General features: G+C 41.3%; 1 protein-coding gene across 11 annotated transcripts in view; it reads right to left on the minus strand.

The window, feature by feature from the left end:
• Positions 1–22818, minus strand: part of PHF20L1 (PHD finger protein 20 like 1) — an 85935-nt gene that overhangs the window by 20284 nt on the left and 42833 nt on the right. For 8 of the 11 annotated variants that reach the window (XM_053208441.1, XM_053208440.1, XM_053208446.1 and 5 more), the window contains 3 exons: positions 17660–17716; positions 16362–16469; positions 1921–2085 (listed from right to left, as the gene is read on the minus strand). In XM_053208441.1, coding sequence (XP_053064416.1) covers positions 1921–2085; positions 16362–16469; positions 17660–17716 — 330 coding nt within the window. The remainder of the gene's footprint in view (positions 1–1920; positions 2086–16361; positions 16470–17659; positions 17717–22818) is intronic. The other 3 variants (XM_053208444.1, XM_053208447.1, XM_053208448.1) reach the window with 3 other exon arrangements.

Below are 22818 nucleotides of genomic sequence, written 5' to 3' on the forward strand. Positions count from 1 at the left end.
GTCTTTTTTAGGGTCTTAGGACATCTCAGAGAAGTCAGTAGAAATAATGGTCGAGAAATATAGGAAAATTTTCAAGAAGGAGTAAGTCAATCATGCATTATAAAATCCTAATAATAATGAGTAGTTTTAAGAACCTAAAGAGGAGATTTCATTCATTCATAATCTTGCTAGCATAAACCCAAAATCAGTATTTTCTCTCAGGCCTTCCTGAATGCAAGTTCATGTTTCAAAATGGCAGACTAGGACATGAATAAACAAACACTGTTGCAGCATGTAGGTGGCATGATATGGATGGCAATCGTAGCAGGATAAATAAATTTAAAACTATTATCACTGAAAGGAATTAGTGTGTATCTCACACATGCTTTCATGGCCAAAATCACAGGTTTTATGATGTTCGAATGTAAACTGAACATAATGGCCAGAAAACCTAGTTTGAATAATTCCCAAGCATCAAACATACGTTTGGCTGAATTCTAAGGGCAGAGTAAATGGGTCCAAGGGTTCAGAGTTACAAAAGCCAAGTTCCCTCTCGCACTAAAATAGCGTCTGGACAACAGCTCCAACTGAGTGGCCACAGAACACCATCCTCTTCCAACTGCTACCCCTTGATCTATCGCTGTCTTCCCAGACATATTCTCCGAGTGTGGATTCCAGATCAGCATCACCCGGGAACTCACCTGACATCAGGAATTCTGAGGGTGAGGCCCAGAAAAGTGTTTTTCACAAGCTCTCCAGGTGGTTCTGATGCACGCTAACGTCTGAGAAGCCCTGGCCGAAGACCCACACCCCGCCACGTCCGTTCTTTCTCACAGGTCAGTGCTCGGTCACACAGGAGGCAGAAGACACAGCAGAACCGACAGCACGCGCCCGCGACACCCTTTCCCTCCCCTCTCGAGCATCTAGCTCTGGCAACACAGCCCGCCCGGACATAGTCTCCATTCTCCAGCAGCGCTCTGCGTGTAAGGAGGACACTCAGGCCCTCACGGCTCAAACTGGGGTGCTCTCAGGTGATTTTCAACCCCTGCCACCCTGCCCCAGAGAATCACTCAGAAACTGTATCTTGCCAAAAACCGCATCTGCCCTTCCAGAAATCTGCCTCATGCTCCTCAACAGGTCTCTGTATCGGGGTTCGGAAGGCATCACAGCAACAATGATCACGTACACCTGGGTTTAAGAGCCACTGGCCCAAAAAGGGACAGGGGACTGGTGTTTGTTAGAAACAGAGGGAGGTCTTTTCCCTAATCCTCTGTCCCCCCCCCCCTCACCCATATTTTAAGACTATACATCTCTAAAGTGCTGGGCGCCTGTTTTAGGAGAAAAGGGAGAAGATGCTACTCTCCGTAGTGGGCTCGACAGCAGTCAGGCCTGGGGGTTAAGCAGGAGGCAGCAGTGCAAAAGGAAGCACGGCACCAACCACGCTGGGCCCTCAGCAGAAAGGAAAAGACAGGAAGTGAGCTCAGCCACAACCATCCCAAGACCAAGACCCTGTCCCTTATCCTTCGTTCCCTGACTGTCGTCCTCAAGCCACTGCCGTCAGGGTCTCCAGCGGGAGAGGCTCCCCTTGGACTGCTGAGAGCACTGGAAGGTAAGATAACAACCCCGCGGTCAGGACCGGGCTTTCGGGGAAACCCAGCAGATTCCCAGTATGTATGTGCAAATACCTATGACCAGTACATGGTGGACACTAAGAGTTTCTTTACCATCTGCCCTTCAATTAATTACAGAAGCCAATTTTACTTTACAGGAGTTTAAAAAGTAGTTCAAATTTCTAATGCTGAGATTTTCTTATTAGTTTACGGAAGAACTTTTGAAACGGCGTGCCCTGCTCACGTAAGCCCTTAATAAAGTATGTTGTTATCTCAGTTCCACATTTAAGGATCTTAAGACTTGTTTTAAGCATTACATAGTTACACATACTTTCACCACTAAGATCAACTGACAAAATTGCCCTTGGGTACTGATATGTTGTATTTTTCTCCGTAAACATGCTTCGCAGAGCCAGAGAACTCCCAGAAGATCGAGTTAGTGGAGAAGAGCACCTTTCCAGAAATTCTAGAGAACTGTCTTCATAGTCTGAATAGTCTGCAACATAAGATACATAAAGAAATATTAATAAAGTGTCAGGTAATCAAGAAGAATCACTATAAAAATAACGAGAGAGCCATGTTTTACAAGACACAAGATAACCATGTCACCTCTTTCTCTCCTTACCCAGGAACGGCTAGATCACTGTGTATCTGATAAACCGGGTTTGGCAAGAACACCTGGGAAATACACCCGGGGCAGTATTTGCATACCAGGGAGCACCGTGTTCTAGCTGGTACCAATGAAGTCTTGTTAACCGGTCCAGAAGTGAAAAAGGATTATCTCTACAGTTTCTCTCCATTATAATCAAGGCTATGTCTGTAGTAAGAGGTGCAAGATGGAAAATCGACTTTTTTTTTTTTTTTTTTTTTGCAATTTGTAAAGAGGTGCTCCTAGTAGGTAGCATGTCAATTATTACACTGACAATTCAATCCATTGATAAATTTTTCAGCAGAAAACCTCTGAATGAAATTAATGCCAGTCCTGTCTTCCTCAACTTAGCGTGAGTCCTGCAGACAAGGAGGTTCTGAGGCAGACGACCACCTGGCACGTCTGACAAGTGACAACCTGTGAGACTGTGGCTGCCTCGCAGTGAAGGGGGGAGGGAGAAACGAGGCTAGAGTGGCGGGAGCAGGTCAGGTTAAACATGTTTTTCGTTTTGCGTTCTGCCCGAAATGCAGCAAAAAGGGCGTGACACAAGTCCGGTTCTGGCTCTGAAATCCCACTGGAGCTGTGCAGTGAGAGACGGCGCAGGGAGGCACGGGCGGAGGCACCAGGGCCCGGCAGGGGAGGAAGGAGGAGGGCGTGGAGTCGGACAGGCAGATGCTGGGATCCGGGGACTGCAGGGGAGGGGCTGACACAGGGTCAGAGGGTGATCTCCAGGCTTCTGCTTCAACTGCCAAGTGTGAAAGCAGGGTTCGGAGATGGGGCTGACGAGTAAGAGAGAGGTGGAGGAACCGGAGAAGGAATGTGGGTTCCGAGGAGGGCTTTTTAAAGATGGGAGACCCTGTACATTGTCTCAAAAATCTAAAAATGAGGAGAGGCAGGGTGACAAGTGCCAGGATTTTAAGAACTGAAGACAGACACTGCCTCCCTCTTAGTAGAGGCAAAGGAGGAGAAAATGGATACAAGCAGCTAAGTGCACAGTTGTGGGTCAGATGAGCAAGTTCTCATCTGGTGGCTGCTATTTCCTCAACTGAGTATGAGTGAGGCAAAGGTCACCGGAGGCAGGTTAAGGACTAAAAAGAGGGAGAACAGAGCGGAAGAGGTGGAGGAAAGGTCGAGGGTAGGAAAGCAAGCTCCAGGAGAAGGGCAGCACCAATGCTGGTGTGCACTGTGTGCATCCAAGTGACATTGGTGGTTGTGGTCAGCAAAATAATTGTCCCCAAGACGTGCACGTCCTAATCCCCACAACCTGTGAGTGTGCGGGGCTCTGGCGCAAAGGGGAACTGAGGCTGCTTATCAGACCTCAAAATAGGGAGATTACCCCGGATCATCGGAGTGGGCCCGATGCAGTCAGAAGAGTCCCTAAGGTGCAAGAGAAAGGCGGAAGAGTCAGTGTCGCAGCGACGTGAAGTGAGAAAGACTTGAGTGGCCCGTTGCTGGCTTTGAAGATGGCAGGGGGGCATGAGCCAACACATGCAGCAGCCCCCGGGCATCTGGGAAGGGCAAGTAAATGGCTTCTCCCTGAGAGCCTCCCGAAAGGAATGTAGTTCCCCCGAGGCCCATTATGGACTTCTGACCTTCAGAGAACTTTAATAAATTCGTGTTGTTTTATGTCACCGATACATAGACTTCCGTGACAGCAGCAGTCGGACAGTAATAGAGCGGTCACCATAAATACTACAGCACAGCCGCATTCTTTGGGCACCCTGGTGTGCCAAACATGATTCCAAGTGCTTCGGGTATATTAAATGTCTCAGTCCTCACAGCCATCCGACAAGGGAGCTAAGCAGGCTTGGTGCCATTTTACAAGCGGAAGAGCAGAGGCAGAAAAGGTTACGTAAATTAAACTGCCGAAGAGGACATCTCTCTCCGCAGCAAAGCCAGCCTTCAAACCTGACTCTGACTACCGAGCCTTACGCTCAACCAAAAAGTGTTACCAGGGGACTTCGACGTTTACCGTATACACAAACTGGAAAGCTTGTTAAAGCTGACGCCTGGGCCTCACCCCCAGCAGGTCAGGAGTGGGGACACTCCCGGATACCGCTGTCAGACTGCAAAGCGGTCTCGGAGTGGCGCGGCGTTCCTGTACCTCTCTCACGGCCTCCCGGCGACTCGACACGGCTTACCCAATGCCATGACTCAGACACAGGCGTGAAAAGGCCGTCTGCTGAACGCCAGCTGGCACTGTGTTAAGTACTTTACAACGATTACCTTACTGAATCCTAAAAATGAAACCACACGGTAGGCACTGTTATTACCATTTCCGAAGCGAGGAAACTGACGTTTATAGCGTTAACATAACTCGCCAAAGGTCACGTGAGCTATCGATGTCACGGCGAGGAACTGAACCCAATGCTCACCTTTGAAAGCTGCCCTTTCACCGACCCTAGTGCTCTCTCAGCCGACTAAAAGTAGAAGCAGAGTCTACTTTCTACACCGGAGTGTAAAAATAACGGGAGAAATCTCAATTTGGTGTTAAAAAGAAGGCACGCTGACATACCATCCCTCCGCGTGGGATTAGCAGCTAAACAAAACTCGGCAGTCTACACCACACCTGCACCTTGCATTCTAGTCCCCACTGGCTACCGTGACTAAAGGCTACCTCTGGCTTCAAGGTCAGATCAGCTGTAGTCCTCCACATAAAGCCCCTTCCTCGACCACCGGGGCTTCTCTACACTATACACAGAACTTACTTTGTGTCACTGCTACCTTCCCAGTAGAGAGCCGCGCATGCTTCTTATCCCTCTTTGTCTCTACTGACAGGCTTGCTTATAAGCTCCTGGGAGGGAGTCTTTGCTTTCTCTACGTAGTGTTCTGGACTCTCCTGGCATTTCTCACTCTCGTTCTTTTCACTCTCTGTGTGCCTTCGGTTCTCTCGTACTTACAGATATATGACAAAGAGATGAAGCGACCGTGGCTCACAGTGACAAAGGTAAAAACTGGCAAAGACGTCACTCTTAAATCCCAACATGGTGGCTGCTCATACGGACAACCGAGAGAACTTACTATGCCAGCGAAGACCGGCCAACGCTTGCTAGAGGGAAGGCCGCGCCACCTGCCAAACACTCTCGAAGGCACAGGAAGTAGCGTAACAACAGAGCATGATGGTTAAAGTCCAACTTGAGAACGAAGCCACACGGCCTGGGTTTGAATCTGCCTTTCACCACTTACTAGCCACGTGGGCTTGGGCGACGCTCTGTCTCGGCTCACGGTTTATAAGATGGGGAGAAGAGGCCCCACTAAATTTAGAGTTAGTGGATGTGAAGAGGAAACAAAGCACCGAATGTGAACTGCTTGTATCATCTACATAATAAGCACCGGCAGGATATGCAAAATAACACTCAGTGTTAAGGATGAATTTTCAAAACTCCCTGGTGGTAGTAACTGTAGATTAAAATACGTATCGTATTAGGAACCTCAAGTAGGAATAATGTTTCTGTTTTTGATGTTGGCTCCATGCCCAAAGTGGGGCTTGAACTCCCCCCATGACCCTGAGATCAAGAGTCACATGCTCTACTGACTGGGCCATCCAGGTGCCCCGGAAAAATAATGTGAATGTTTTAAAATTAAGATGCCTTTAAAATTATTTGAAACCCCCCATTTCTAGCTTAAAGACTACCCTCCTAATTTGATGTGGAGAGGAGTGTCACATCCAAGATGAATATAAATAGCCCAGAATAAACTGTCAAAGTGATCATCAATTGCAAGGATGCCGGTGATTATCCAGCACTGCACCTGCTGAGTATAAAGTGCATAAAGAGCACAGCTTCTGTGCATCTTTAAGTATTTGCCAGGATTCCATCTACAAAGTTAAGATTTTCATTTATAGGTCTGATTTTACTTACTAAAAAAATTTTTTTATACATTTATTTATTTTTGATAGAGAGAGACATAGCACAAGTGGGGGAGGGGCAGAGAGAGAGGGAGACACAGGATCCGAAGCAGGCTCCGAGCCGTCAGCACAGAGCCCGACGCGGGGCTCGACGCGGGGCTCGAACTCACAGACCGTGAGATCATGACCTGAGCCGAAATCGGACGCTTAACCGACTGAGCCACCCAGGTGCCCCTATCGGTCCGATTTTAATATGTAAAAAAAAAATAAAGTTCTTTTCTTTTTAATTAAAAAATAAAAATATATTAACGTGTTTTCCAAGATTACTTTTTAATGGCTCTTTAAAACTAGGGTTAGCGGAACACGACTCAGTGGTACAAATGTCCAATTTTTTCTCCAAGTCTTACTAATCCTGATCAGCCTCCTTTCCTCCAGACCACCACTCCCTGCATCCTCATAAATGCTCTCTCACTTCGTAGCTAAGGGAGGCCCACTCCTCACTTGTTCCCTGCCAGCCCCTCCCTGTTATCTTTCCCCCACTTTCTCGGGAGGCTAGCCTATTAGGATTGTGTGTCTGCCAGCGAGTCCTGGGATAGACCTGTTGCTGACATGGCACACAGGGACTTGAACAGCCGGCTCTTCCGGCCCTGGGCACTTCCTGTCCCCACAGCAGTACCTAAGGCCACCAAATCCCCACAGCCTCTGGTCACTTGGGAGTTCCCCTGGCCATTTTACCTGCAGTCTGAAGCTTCTCTCACGCCTACATTAGGATTCATCCTCCCGGGAGGGTAATCCTGAATCAAATGGGTTTGTGCTTACTGGTTTTTGTTTCTGAAGTGCCAGAATTTCCTGACTTTAAGGTTCTCTGGAGTCTAGGCCCCACAGAGCTCTACGTGAAGGGGTGGGGTGAGGGGAGAAGGGACAAGGGGCAAGGTAGGCACAGGAAGGCCCGGACATGTTTGAGACACTCTCTGGAAAGTGGTTCCAAAAAGCTTTTCAATTCTGTTTCATCCTATGTCTTCGTATTTACTCTGGCAGCTTTAGAGATAGAGAATGCAGAAACTTCACAGAGTTAAAAGTCTGAAGAATTTACCATCAATGAGTCACTCTGAAATTTCCCAGTTGGCTTTACAGTTTTTAAAACTGGTTTCTAAAAGTGTTTCATAGGGGCGCCTGGGTGGCTCAGTCAGTTAAATGTCCGACTTCGGCTCAGGTCATGATCTCACGGTTTGTGAGTTCGAGCCCCGCGTCGGGCTCTGTGCTGACAGCTCGGAGCCTGGAGCCTGCTTTGGATTCTGTCTCCTTCTCTCTCTGACCCTCCCCCCCACTTGTGCTCTGTCTCTCAAAAATAAATAAAAATGAAAAAAAAAAAAAGTGTTTCATAAATACGAAAAAAACCCAGGTAGGACATAAAGCATATCAATCACACAAAATACTTGGGTGCCCATCATGCAGTTTAAGAGAATATTATCATCACTTCTGAAGTTCCCGTTGGTACCATTTTCCGATTTGAACTGATGAATTCCCTTCCCCACCCCAGAGGTTACCAAGGTCCTGAATTTCTGCTCACCATTCTCTTGCTTTTCTTTTCTTTTTTTTTTAAATATGAAATTTATTGTCAAATTGGTTTCCATACAACACCATTGGAAAGTTTCCCATGTTCTTGCTTTTCTTTATGCTTCTGCTACTTTTTGCTACCATATGCTCTCACTATTTTGCATCTCTATCACAGTTTCATGTTACAACTTTTTGATCTTTCCGTAAATAAAATATCACACGTCTTCTTCTTCAATGACTTGATTTTTAGCTCATCATTTTGTTCCTGGGATTCCTGTGGATATAATTCATTTACTTACAAAGTGATATGGATTCCAAGGAATGGATGTGTGACTTCTGATGGACACCTGGGCCGATGCCAGTGCAGATATGGACATTCTTGTAAATGCCTCCTGATGGGTCCCGTGAGCTTAGTGAGGCACTGTAGGTACGTGGCAGGCACAACCCGCCGACGGCCGACCGTTTTCCACAGGGGTTGGACGGTGGTCTCCACTGCTTCAGCGACATCTGACACGCCCACCTTGTAATTTTCGCCTGTCTAGCAGCTGGGAAAGAGAGTCCACTGGGTTCTCAAAATTACACGAACCCAGCTTCTCATAAGATTGGGCGTCATGTTACATATTCATGTTATCATTTTAAGATTTTCAATTCTGTGAAGTACCTACTAACATCTTTGCCCATATTCACACTGGATATTTTTCTATTTTTCACTTGTAAGTTTGAAAATAGATTCGAATCCTGTGTCAGGTATATAGGTGGTGCAGTATTTTCTCATGGCTTGTGTTGTCTTTTCACTCTATTTAAGGTTTTCCTTTTGTTCTCTGTAAGGGAATTTCTTTTAATTTTTTTCCCTTTATCTTTTGATATCCCCACCCATTTCCCCATCCCCGTCCCCTGCTTTTGACAACCAATAATCTGTTCTCCATATCTATATGCTGTTCCTTTTTGGTTTTTTGTTTTTTAAGATTCCACATACAAATGAGAGGATGTGGTATTTGTCTTTCTCTGACTTACTTCATGTAGCATGAGCCCTCAACGTCCATCACGTTCTTACAAAAGGCAAGATTTCCTTCTTTTCCTAAGGACTGACTTGTGTGTGTGTGTATACACCACAATTTCTGTAACCATTCATCCATCAATGGACACTTAGGTTGTTTCCATATCTTCGCTATTGTGAATAATGCTACAATGAATACGGGGGTGCAAATATCTCTCCAAGTTAGTGTTTTTGTTTTCTTTGGACAAAGAGCCCATGGTAGAATTGCTAGACACGGTAATGCTCTTTTTAATGTTTTCATGAACCTCCACACTGTTTTCCACAGTGGCTGCACCAATTCACATTCCCACCAATAGTACACAAGAGTTCCCTTCTCTCCACATTCAAACTAACACTTGTTTTTTTTTTTTGTTTGCTTGTGTTTTTGTCTTTTGACAACAGCCATTCTAACAGGTGTGAGGTGATAGCTCATTGTGGTTTTGATTTGCATCTTTGTTACGATTAACGATGTTGAGCATCTTTTCATGCACCTTTTTTGGCCATCTATCTATCTGTATGTCTTTGGAAAAATGTCTGTTTAGATCTACTGCCCATTTTTTTTTTAATTGAATTGTATTTCTGCTATTGAGTTGCACGAGTTTTCTATATATTGTGGATATGAGCCCCTTAATAGATGTATGATTTACAAATATTTTCTCCTATTCAGTAGGCTGCCTTTTCATTTTGTTGACGGTTTCCTTTGCAGTGAAGAAGCTTTTTAGCAGGATGTTATTTTTGCTCAGTTACGTTTGCTTTTGTTGCTTTTGCTTTTGGTAGCAGATTTAAGAACTCATCACCAAGACCTATGGCAAGGAGATTACCACCTATGTTTTCTTCTAGGAGTTTTATGGTCTCAAGGCTTATGTTCACGTCTTTAATCCACCTTCAGTTAATTTTTGTGTTTGGTAGAAGATAGTGGTCAAGTTTCATTTTCATGCATGTAGCTGTCCGGTATTCCCAGTGCTACTTATTGAAGAAACTGCCCTTTCCCTGTTGTATATTCTTGACTCCACGGTCATAAGTTGACCATATATGTGAGATTTTACCTCTGGGCTATATATCTTCCATTAATTTAGGTGTACGTTTTTATGCTACATGCTGTTTTATTTACTGTAGCTTTGTAGTACAGTTTGAAGTCGGAGTCCAATGCCCCCAGCTTTGTTCTTTCTCAAGGTTGCTTTGGCTACTTGGCTTTTTTTGTGGTTCCACACAAACGTTAGGATTATTTATTCCACTTCTCTGAAAAATGCCCTTGGAATGTTGATGGGGATTGCAATGAATCTGTAGATTGTTTGGGGTAGTATGGGTATTTTAACAATACTGATTCTTCTAGGTCACAAGCACAGAATATCTTTCCATTTACTTGCATCTTCTTCAATTTCTTTCATTAACATCTCATAGTTTTGTTGTTGTTTTTTTTTAAATACACAGGTCTTTCACTTCCTTGGTTAAGTTTATTTCTAAGTACTTTATTCTTTTTGATACAGTTGTAAATAAGATTGTTTTCTTCATTTCTTTCAGGTGGTTTGTTGTTATCGTACAGAAATGCAAGATTTTTGTATACTGATTTGTATCCTGCAAATCTGCTAAATTTGCTTACTAGTTCTAATAGTTTTTTGATGGAGTCTTTAGAGTTTTCTATATATAGTACTGCTTTGTTGGGCATTTTTATCATAAACAAATACTGAATATTGTCAAGTGCTTTTTCCTCATCTATTGAGATGATATGATTTTCATCCTTTATTTGGTAAATGTAGCATATCACACCGACTTATTTGCAGATGTTGAACCATTTTTGTATCCTTAGAATAAATCCCACTTGATCATGGTGTCTGATCCACTTAGTAGATTACTGAGTTTGCTTTGGTAACATTTTGTTGATGATTTCTGCGTTAGTGTTCCTCAGGGATACTGGCCTATAATTTTCTTAAAGTGTCCTTATCTGCTTTTGGTACCACCAGGGTAATGCTGGCCTCACAAAAGAAGTCTGAAAGAGTTTCCTCCTCTTCTGTGTTTTGGAAGAGTTTGCAAGACTTTGAGAGAAGAGTCTCGTATTAATTCTTCTTTTAATACCTGGTAGAATTCACCAGTGAGGCCTGGACTTCTCTCTGTTGGGAGGTTTTTGATTACGATTCAATCTCCTTACTAGTAATCGGTCGATTGAGATTTTCTATTTCATTTTATTTAGTGCTGGTAGTTAGTATGATTCTAGGAATTTATCCATTTCTTCCAAGTGGTCCAATGTGTTGGCATATAATTGCTCACAATAGTGCCTGACAAATCTTTAAATACATGACATCAGTTGTAACATCTCCTGTTCCATTCTATTTATTTGATTCTGCTCTTTTCCTGGTAAATCTAGTTAAAGGCTTATCAATTTTGTTCGCTTTTTCAAAGTACCAGTATCTTAGTTTTGCTGATTTTGTCTACTGTCTTTTTAGTCTCTATTTCACTGATTTCTGCTCTAATCTTTATTATTTCCTTCCTTCTACTACATTTGGGCTTTGTTTCTTCTGCTATTTCTATTTCCTTGAGATGAATAGTTAGGTTGAGACTTTTCTTGTTTCTTGAAGTAAGCATTTATCCCTAGGAACTCCTGTCTTACAACTGTTTTTGTGGGGTGCCTGGGTGGCTCAGTCAGCTAAGCGTCAGACTTCAGCTCAGGTCATGATCTCACGGTTCATGAGTTCAAGCCCCGCATCGGGCTCCATGCTGACAGCTTGGAGCCTGCCTCAGATTCTGTGTCTCCCTCTCTCTCTGCCCCTCCCCTGCTCATGCTCTCTCTCTCAAAAATAAATAAACATTAAAAAATATTTTTTTTAATTGTTTTTGCTATAGCTCACAAATTTTGGCGTATTTTCATTTTCATTTGTCTTGAGGCATTTTATTTCTCTTTTGATTTCTTCTTTGACTCCCTGATTGTTCAGGAGTATGTAGTCTAATCTCCACATATTTGTGAAGTTCCCAGTTTTCTCCATTTAATTAATTTCTAGTTTCATACTATTTATCGTGATCAGAAAAGATGCTTGATAGGATTTAAATCCCCTTAAATTTATTAAGATTTCTTTTGTGGCCTAACATATAATCTAACCTGGAAAATGTTCCACGTTCACTTGAGAAGAATTTGTTATCTGCTCCTTTGGGACAGAATGTTCTAATATATCTGTTAAGTCCATCTGATCTAACATGTCATTTAAGGTGGTTTCCTTGTTGATTTTCAGTCTGGATGATCTATCCATTGATAGAAGTGGAATGTTAAAAATACCCTACTATTATTGTATTGCTGTGTACTTCTCCCTTTAGATCTGGCAATAGTTGCCTTCTGTATTTAGGTGCTCCTATGTAGGGTGCATAAGTATGTATGAATTTCGTATCCTTCTGTTGGACTGACCCCTTTATCACTATGTGGCACCTATCTTTGCCTCTTATTACTGCCTGTTTTCAAGTCTATTTTGTCTGATAGGAATATAACTACTCCAGCTTTCTTCTGATTTCCATTTGCATGAATTATCTTTTCACCTTTTGGGACCCCCATAAGGTAAAGGTTAGTCCATTTGATGTTGTCCCATAGCCCCTTAATCTATTGTAACTTGTTTTCATTTTTTCTTTTTGCTGCTCTGACTGGATGAGTTCTGCTGCTCTGTCTTTGAGTTCATGGATCCTTTCTTCTGCTTTATCTGGTTGTCGCTGGACCCCTCTCAAGTGTAACCCGCCAATCTCAGTCTAGTCAAATTTTCAACCCCTTTCTTTAAGATTAGCACTTTTGGTTTAGAAATCCTTCCCTACTCAAAGATCATAAAGATGCTTTCCTATACTGCCTTTCAAAGGTTTACAGTTTTGTCTTCCACACATTTCATCGTTAATCATCCTGGAACTGATTTCTGGGTACGGTGTTAAGTAGCAGTCCAATTTCATTTTTAGGGAGTAAAAATGTTCTCATACCAATCACTGAAATGCTCACCCTTTATCTAATCTAAGAATGCCAGCTCTGTACAAACCAAGGTTTTATATTTGTACATGTTTTGGATTAGCCTGCCCTTAATCAACACGTCTATTCTTTCCCAATGCGTCACTGCCTTAAACTATTGTGAAATGGTAATTCTTCTCTTCATTCTTCTTCAAGATTGGCTATTTTATTTTAGGCTCTTTACCACTGTTAAGTTTTAAAATCAGCACTGGACCTGTAAATTTATTTAGCATGAAGTGACATGTTCTCAATATTGAATCTACTAACCAATGAACGTGAATTATCTCCCATGTATTTAGTCCTTCTTTAATGTTTCTAAATAAAGTTTTATAATCAGCTAGTCGTAACTTTTTTTGCTAAGTGTAAGGACACATGGATGTATCAAATGGTTTTTCTACATATAGAAAGACAGTAATGTTTGTTGTCCTTCAACTGTTACTGTGGTGAATTTCACCAATGGATTTTCTAATGTCAAACCAACTGTGCATTCCAACCCTATGTGGTCATAGGTTTTAATACATTGCTGGACTTAATTCCATAACATTTGCTCGTGAGTTCTGTATCTATGTCCACAAATGAGAAATGCCTAGAACTGAGCTTTCCCATACTGTTCTCTTCTGATTTTGAGCCAAGTTATTTAAATAATCTAAAATGAATTCGGAGTTGTATTAGTTTCCTAGGGCTGCTCCAACAAATTATCACAAACTTGGTGGATCAGAACAACAGAAGTTTATTCTGTCATAGTTCTGAGGGCCAGAAGTCAAAAATTCGGTGTCAACAGGGCCCTCTCCCTCACAAGTATCTAGGGGCAAATCCTTCCTTGCCTCTTGCGGTGTCTGGTGGCTCGAGTGCCCTGGCTTGGGACAGCATCACTCCGATCGCTGCCTGTGTCCTCACACAGCCTTCTCCCCTGTGGGTTCCAAATCTCCCCCTCCTTTTCATTGGCTCTAGTATCCACTCAAATCCCAGATGATCTCATTCTTTTATTTTTTTTTACTTTTTTTTTTAACATTTATTTATTTTCAAGAGACAGAAAGAGACAGAGTGTGAGTGGGGGAGGGGCAGAGAGAGAGGGAGACACCGAATCCAAAGCAGGTTTCAGGCTCTGAGCTGTCAGCGCAGAGCCCAATGGGGGGGCTCGAACCCACCGACCGTGAGATCATGACCTGAGCTGAAGTCGGACGCCTAAATGACTGAGCCCCCCAGGAGCCCCCCAGACTATCTCATTCTTTTTTTTTTTTTAATGTTTATCTATTTTTGAGACAGAGAGAGACACAGCATGAACGGGGGAGGGCCAGAGAGAGAGGCAGACACAGAATCTGAAGAAGGCTCCAGGCTCTGAGCTGCCAGCACAGAGCTTGACGCGGGGCTCGAACTCACGGACCGTGAGATCATGACCTGAGCCGAAGTCGGACGCTCAACCGACTGAGCCACCCAGGCGCCCCCAGACTATCTCATTCTTAATCACATCGGCAGAGATCTTACTTCTAAATACAGTCACATTCACAGGTACAAGGACCGAGAGTTAGACATAGATTTTCGAGGGACACTTTTCTCCCTACTAAAGGAATGTTCTTTTTTTAAATTCTGAAATAATTTATGTAAGTTTGGAATAATCTATTCCTTTAACAGTTGGTAAAAATTGGCAACAAAACTTTTTGGGTCAGGGCTTTTTCTTTGTGGCAAGATTTTAAAATACTAATTAAATTTCTTTTCAGGTTTGAGGACTATTCAGGTTGACACCTCTCAAGTTCACTGCATAAAGTTGTTTATATTTTCTTCGTTTTAGGTCTGGAACATCTGTAGTTATATTCCCTTTGGTTTCTAATCTCACTTATTTGTGCATTTTGTCTTTCTTCCTCAACCAGTGTTCCCAGTGGTTTGCTCATTCTATTAGTTTGTAATCAATTAATTTTGGCATTTTTTTATTTCTTTCTAGAATTTTATTTGTAGTTCACTAATTTCTACTCGAATGTTTATTTACTAGTACTTGTTTTGAACCTGCTCATGTCTAACTTCTTAAGCTAAAGGCTTAGTTGACTTTCAGCCTTCTTTTCTAATAAAAATATCTATGACAATACATATTCTTCTAAAAGTGCCATCTTAACCACATTCTCAAGTTTCGATATGTAATTTCATCGTCTCATAAGTTCTTAACATCTCACCTTCCTTCTGATACCATTCTCTGATCCCTGAATTATTTAAAAATGTGTGGCATGATTTCTAAACATACGAGGTTTTTCTAGTTATCATTTTAACACTGACTTAACTCTACCGCAGTCAGAAAGCGTAGTCTGCGTCACCCCATCTCTAGAGAGCGCCGACATCTGCTCAAGGCTGTCGGCAGTCATCTTTAATTACATGCTGGCGACTGAGAAAACCCTTCTGCTCTGCAGCTGCTGAGTTCAGCGTCCCTGACAGGGACTGTGAGGTCACCTGTGCTGCCACCACCTTTCTTTTCCTTACAGAATACTTTTGAGTTTTGTTCATTAATTACTACGAAAGATATGATGAATTTATTCAGTAATAAAATGTGGAAATTTTACATCTAGAAAGATATAAAGTGAATTGAACATTTCCCATTACATAGTCGCCTATCTCTAGAAATGATTTTTCCTTTAATGACTATTTTCTTTGACATGAATGTATCTACTCCAACCTTCCTCTGGGTTTGTATTTGCTCACATTTTTTCCCATGCTTTCCCCCCACCCCCAACATTGCTGTCCTCTCTATTCCTATATTTAGATTGGTCTGTTAAAAATAACCTTTAACTGGATTTTTTAAATCAATTATGATCATCTCTCTCACTATAATTATGGATATATTTGGATTTATGTCTACTATTCTATTTTGTAATTTGTATTTTTCTTCTTTGATGCTTTTCTTTTTGTATCACCTTCCTTTGGATGGGTTTTTCATTACATTTTCTTACTGTTACTCTGGAAATTATACCCCATGTTTCCATTCTTTTAGTATTCATATTAGCAATTCTACACTGCAGATTTAACCTGTTGGGAGTCTTCAAGCAATACATTTCTTTCTTTTCCTCTTCCAAAACAAGACCTTTAAAACACTGAAATACACATATGCCCCTCTCAATTTAAAAGCTGTTATTATTGCTACTCATTTCTGTTCCCTAACATTTTGTTGTTTCTGCCCACAACTCAAAATGACTTATATAATCAGTGTTCAGATTTATTCACGTATTTACATTTTCTTTGCTTATCATTTCTTCCGACATCTCAAACCCTCCTTTGTCATCATTTTCCTTCAGCCTTCAAGTACAGGATTAAGAAGATATCCTTTAGACGGGCTACTGATAATAAAAATCATTTTTTCAACTGTTTCTACAAATGGCTTTATTTAATCCTCACTTTTGAAAGCTAATTCTAGGGATTGTAATTCTCGACTGAAAATAATTCCTTCAGTATACTGAAGCATACTTGACAAGGGTATCTAGTCCCCCATAATGCCGGAAATGAGAATCTCTAATCGGCTGTGATGACTGGTGTACAGATGGACTAATTCACAGACTACAGTGAACACTGTTACAGATTTTCAAAACTGGCAAAAGCCAAAGACAATCTACAGGGACTTCCCAGGTCCTCAACAACATGAGGATCTTGTCCTATCTCCATTTTGGTGGAAGAACACAGAAAAAGCGACAGAATCTGAGAATTTTAAGACACAGTAATCACCATTTTAGCGTACTTACCATGCTGCTTGGATTTCTTTTTCTTTTTCTTTTTCTTCTTCTGTTTTGGTTTGTAGTGATCTTTGTCTTTCTTCTCTTTTCTTTCCTTATCCTTCTCTCTTCTCTTACCTACATGACAGGAGTGACAAAGTTAGCCATCGTGACTGATCTTGAGTCGTCGCTCTGTGGTTAACCTAAAAGCAGCATTTATGTTTTAATCAGCTATTCCAGTCACCTGCCCAGTGGATGGATTCAATTAAACTGTTCCTGTCATGGGTCTGGAACTCCTGATTAGCTTATTGGGCTCTAAGAGGGGGTCTTCATTAGCAGTGTTGAGAAATCCCAACTCCTGACACCTTGAAGTTAACACAGACAGTAGTTAAAATATTAAATGAGTAATATACTCAGTTCCCTGATGTGGCAAGAAAGAAATCCCATAATTTAAGAAAGCCTTGACTGAGGAGACTCAGCATTTCCACAGAGAATTTAACGAGAAATTATATCAGATTTTAAAAAGAATGTAATGAAATTCTTTCCTTTGGAAAAATAAAAAACTAGATCAATCCGTAAGTAAATCCTTCAGTCTTCCAATACTTCCCAGTGTGTACAATGAAGGCTAGGAACACAGAGCAAAAACTTACTTAAACTGATTTTTCCCCCAAAGTTTAAAATACCCTTCTTCCCATTCACGTGTACTTTAAAAAAAAAAAGGAATGGATGTGAAAGCAATATCCTAGGGTATTCTACTTAAAACTGACTCATCACATATACTCAACTACTGTTCCAAATCAGAATGATGTAGCCTACAATTTATGAAACATATTTAATCCACTCTCAGGGACCCAACTCCAGCTGGCTAATCTACAGAATATTTAAGACTATCATCCATTACTGTAAAATGTTTCATTATTATAGCACAGAAGACAGAAAAGAAAGCAGAAAACTCACTGACATTTTTATAAGGTCAGTTAAAGAAGAAAGTCTGAGAAAAAGGACTCTCTTAATTTACCATCCATGCCCTAAGTCCCAACAATATTAGACGGTGGCTTATTTTTAAAGAGCCATCCTACAAAGATGTTCAGAAACACAAAATTCTCAGAGGAAGCCTTCGACGCCGTCAACAAAAAATACACATAATACTATGAAAATATGTGTTTAAGAAATACGTATGTGGAACTGAACAGCACTGATAAATACGAACCCGGATGGTCACTGACACCTAAAGGAGCACTAACAGGTAAAAAGTAGGGGACAGACTACGTCCTCCCGCTGCCAAGCCATCTATAGTCTTTTGCTTAAAGATTACTTTCTGTTCATACCAAATGCTGTTGAGCTTTTTTCTTCCAATTTCACTTTTTTTTCTGTTTTCGATAGTCCTGCAGGTTTAGGGGAAAAATACGTTAAGTTTAGTCAGAAGCGGTTAAAAGTAGGGGACAATAGTTTACATTACAAGTGCTCACAGAAGTCTACTTAAGACTCTTTTCTCCTAAGGGTCTACGTTATTTTATTGCCTGAACTAGTAACAAAGAGGTGGGACTTCTCGCTCCCCAAAACTGATACACGAAGGATGATTTTTGTTTCTTCATACTACCCACGTTAAAATCTTGGCTCCATTTGTTAACTGTTTGGCCTTGAGCATATCATTTAATTCGTCTGTGCTTCGGTTTCCTTCTCCGCCAGATAGGAATGACTATCTCACATCATTATCAGTATTATGTGAGTCAAAATCCATAAGATGTTTAGACCAGTGTTTGACTAATAATAATCAGTGTTTTTTGTTTTTTTGTTTTTTCAGTTTCTCCTCTGTGGTGGGGTAATAACTGAAGACTACATCCTTTTTAAAAAGAGCACGAACATGGGTTCAAACATTTAAAAAGACAGATGAATGCACTGAGCAATCAGTAAAGATCTCTTCTGGCATCACAGCCTTTGGCAATCCTGAGACTGAAATGCACCCAAGTGGTAGGTCCGTGGAACATTTCTGCTTCTGCGACAATTATGACACGAATGCTCTTTAGGTCATCCAGAGGAAAAATTAAACTTCTTATTAAAGGATAGTGGTTTTCAACAAATCTGTTTAAAATTTTTAAACTGATATTTAACTTCTGTTGCCTAAACTAAGCTAGTACCTTTGAACTCCATCATGAATGTGCTGTTAGGTAATGATAAAAGCCAAAACAATTATTTTACAAATCATTTTTGGTCTTTCTCTAAAAGGAAAACACAGAGGCCTATGTGCACATTAAAAATACTCAACCTTAATGATTTGGGTACCATTAACTAATATCCCAAAATATCTTTTCAACCAGTACTCTCAATAACGGTATAGCTGACACACCGACATTTAACCAAGCTTCTCAACTCAATACTCAATCATTTCCAATGCCAATATCTTATGTGTATCTGAGGTTAATCTAAGAGAAATATTAAAGTACATTTAATATACAATTTAGGTCTATTATGCTTTAACATCGCCATTTACAAAGCTGCTGATTTTTCAAGACATTCCAATACAGAATCAAAAACAAAAAAAAAAAAAGCTAGCACCTTACTTCAAATATTTTATACAATTTAAAAACTTAATAGAAATACAAAAATACCACTCAAATTGAAGTAAATGTTAATAAGACTCTAATAAGTTTTAAATTAAGTAAGAATACTGATAGTATCCGTGACAAAAAAACAAAAAATCTTTCACAAGAAAAAAAATGAAAGGAACATCAGCACAAAGAGAAATACAACTGAATTTCCTTACTGTCAAGACTCCTGAACAAATGCATCACTTCCTTTAATAATTACTGTTTATTGGGGCACCTGGGTGGCTTGGTCGGTTGAGCATCCGACTTTGGCTCAGATCATGATCTCACAGTTCGTGGGTTCGAGCCCCACATCGGGCTCTGTGCTGACAGCTCAGAGCCTGGAGTCTGCTTTGGATTCTGTGTCCCCCTCTTTCTCTGTTCCTGCCCCTGCTTGTGTTTGTTCCCTCTCTATCAAAAATGAATAAACTTTAAAAAAAAAATTTACAAAAATAATTACTGTTTATTAACTACTAATTACCGCACCGTAAAAAGTCTACATGTTTGATGCGTTTTGCTTGAAAATAGTAAGACATTTACAAGACCGAGAGTGAGAAAGAAGCTTTCCCAGTCCTCAGTGATGGCACACGCAAGCTTCTCAACTCAATACTCGGGAGCAGCACTTGATCGTGATTATTGCCTTGAAGGTCTCCCCCCTCCCGAGCTCTGAATCAAGGGTGATTCAAAGGAAAACTGCTTCCTGGGCTGCCTGTGCGCCTAGGGCCGTGCATGGGAGCCCTCAGGTACTCGAAGGACAAATGCACTGGCTGGGCGCGTCTGCTCCGGAACACTCTGGAACACTGGAACACGGGAACACAGGCCGGCAAAACACAACAGTGCTCCCCGCAGGATCAGGTCTACGTACACTTTTCACATGTTCCAGCGGTTCCTAAACCTTTAGATTTCTCAACTGATACGATTTCAGACGTAACACTGAGGGGCTGACAAAGGGATGTCAACATTTTATGTAAGCAAAGATATTAAAATATTCATACGTGCAATAATGGTGGCTGGACTTCTAAAAACACACCTAAATAGACAAATAAGATTGATCTGTTCTAGAATTCAAGAGAAGAAACTGTTTTATGAGAAGTTCATTCCCTCATCCTTGGATTCCCCGTGTGCTGGAATTTGGGAGCCAAATAATGAGGCCTTCGATTTATTGAAGTGTGATTTTTAAGCTGAATTTTTTTCAACACAACATTCTCTTCAAACAAAATATGACAGGAGAGTCTAACACAGACTACAAAAGCCGAAAATATGAGCAATGGAAACAGACGGGGCCCTTCAGGGAGGTAGGTCTCTGAACCGTGTCTGCTCGCACACAACGGAAAACCCGGTGGCGCACGCTGGTTTCTCAAGCCCCTTCCAGGAGGCTGAGTATCTGTAATTGCTCTGGCTGGAAAACGAGGCTATCCCTGAGCCTCTCCATGGAAACCCCGGGCTCCATAGGGGCCGGGAACACTTGGTGTGGGAGTAGAAGCAGATCGTGGGGTCCCTGGCTGTAGTTTTGTTTTGCCCAATTCTGAAATAAATAAACAAATCAAATAACAAGCGAAGAAACTGAAAAACACTTAAAAAACCCCAAGTCTCTTACGGAGTAAATGCAAAGTCGAGGTAAGGCACTGGACTAAAACTCATCTATTTAAAGTGCCAGCACTGCACCACAGCACAGGCAAGCGGCCTACGCGTCAGAGGTTCTGTGATAATTACTGGCTCACCCTTCCGTCCACTGAGCTTCAACATCTTTGAACTCCTTAAAGAGGCTGGAGTAATTCAGTATTTGCTACACACACACTCGGTAGATAAATGAGAAAATGAGCAAACGTTTCCAGACGGCAACAAAACTAAGACTCATCCTAACCTAAAACTGGTCGGCTCCATTACATACAGCACTCTAATAGTAAAATGAGAACAAAGGCATCAGTTTTTACCACGGTACCGCTGGTGTTTTTTGGTAACGTGGGCAGCACTAGCACTCTTAACCCAGACTAGACAGAACGTGGGCACGCTCGCCCGTGAAAGAATGCAGAAGGATGGCCTCAAACGCCTCATCTCTACCGTGAAAGGTTTTAACCTTTCAGAACAGGTGTATGTGATAATTTGCATAATCTCATGAATCCTTTACCAGGACTGCAAAACTCAACCGTGTGTGTACCTCGGACACATGAATAATGAACATCTAAGTCTGCTCAACTATTTCCCGGCTTATGACTAACATCCTCCTCCTCTTCAACAACCCAAGAGTTTCAATCTGACAAAAACACCCCAGGAAAAGTCTTTGACTCAAGTTCGAGTAAATAACGCTTGCTATGGAAGTAACAAAATTTCCTTTTATTAATGAAGATGGAAACCAACCAACCAAGCACACATGCATATATTAAAAAAACAACAAAACACGACAGAAACAAAAACAGCTGTCACTGTGATTCTACATGAAAGACTACAGAAGTCCAACAAGACTGCAAAACAGTGGAAAGAAGGTAGGAAACAAAACTGGTAAGAGATAAAAGCATGCCAATGACTCAGAATGTTAATGCAAGTCAGAGAGGCTCACAAAGTTTTAATAAAAAGGCGTCCAATTAGAATACGACCTGAATTTCACTACTTCCTCCAAAAATAAAAAAATTACAAGAAGTTAACAGAAATAAATCAGAACCCCCATCATGCCACATTCGAATACTGTGACTGTGTTCAACCCTCTAATAAACGGACTTTCAGTAATTAACATTTAAGCCATGATTCCTCGATTTAACCAATGAAGGTTGCCAGCTGTTGGCACACCCAGAAGATCCTCACCCGTCAACGCATCTACAAATTCGTCGTCTTGCAAATCTCAGCTCCTCTCTACCATTCACTTTTCCAGAATTCTGTCCTACTACTTTGATTTTCTCCAAGTTATCTCTAAGTCTTAAAAAGGAGAAGAATATTATGCCTCCCCCCCCCCCACACACTATTATGAGAAACAAGAACCACACCCAGTCGTAATTAGCAGTAAGTAAGTCCGCAAATAAGCTAGAAATTCTAACAAAAGACGAGGCTAACACTCTGGTTAGAAGTAAAGTCATTTCAACCAAGGATTCCACTTCATGTGCCATCACTACTTTGACATTTTAGGATACGTAATCTAAAATCACTCTTCATTATTATATAGCTGTTTACATTGGTCTACGTTTCAGTCACGTTACGATTAGAATATGTATGTATATGTTTAAAGAAAATACAAATATCGTCAAAGGCACATCTGAAAATAATTTCCCCAATGGAAATAGATTATAACTTTAACATACTTTTCATATATTCAGTACCGCGAAAAAGTCCGGATTATTAACCAACTGTGTAAGACCTTCATCAGGAAAAATATCTCAGAGAGTCAAGGTAATTCAGGAATTTTGTGGGAAAAGGGAAAAGAAAAATTACCCTATGGATAGAAGGGGCTTGGAAAAAAGTCAAAAGGCAACGGATCGGACTTGGGAAATGACAAATGTTTCAAAACCTATAAATCTTCACATTTGGGCACTGGAATTTTTAAACAAAATACAGAAACAAAATGACTTCAATCTTTATTGATAAAATCAAACTGCAGAAAACTGTGTATTTAATATTACATTTTTACTTTGAAAGAAGGTAAAGGCAGTAATCTAAAAGGTAAGTTACTTCAATCATTTTATTTTCATACGCGCCACCACCAGGAAAGAGCAAGCTCTATTTTCTGCTTCATCTGATGAGTTGGTAGATAAAGTGACTCCAGGGCGGGTGCTATTAAAACAATCAGCCCTCATGCTCTGGGCTGCAGATCAAGAAACAGTCTTACATTTTTCTCCAGCTCTGAACTGGCTCAATTCCGACTTCCTTCATCCCTCTATCTCCAAATTAGTAATTTACTAGAAGAACATATGAAG

Source organism: Acinonyx jubatus, chromosome F2 (assembly GCF_027475565.1).
Source record: "Acinonyx jubatus isolate Ajub_Pintada_27869175 chromosome F2, VMU_Ajub_asm_v1.0, whole genome shotgun sequence".
In the NCBI taxonomy this organism is placed as follows: domain Eukaryota; kingdom Metazoa; phylum Chordata; class Mammalia; order Carnivora; family Felidae; genus Acinonyx; species Acinonyx jubatus.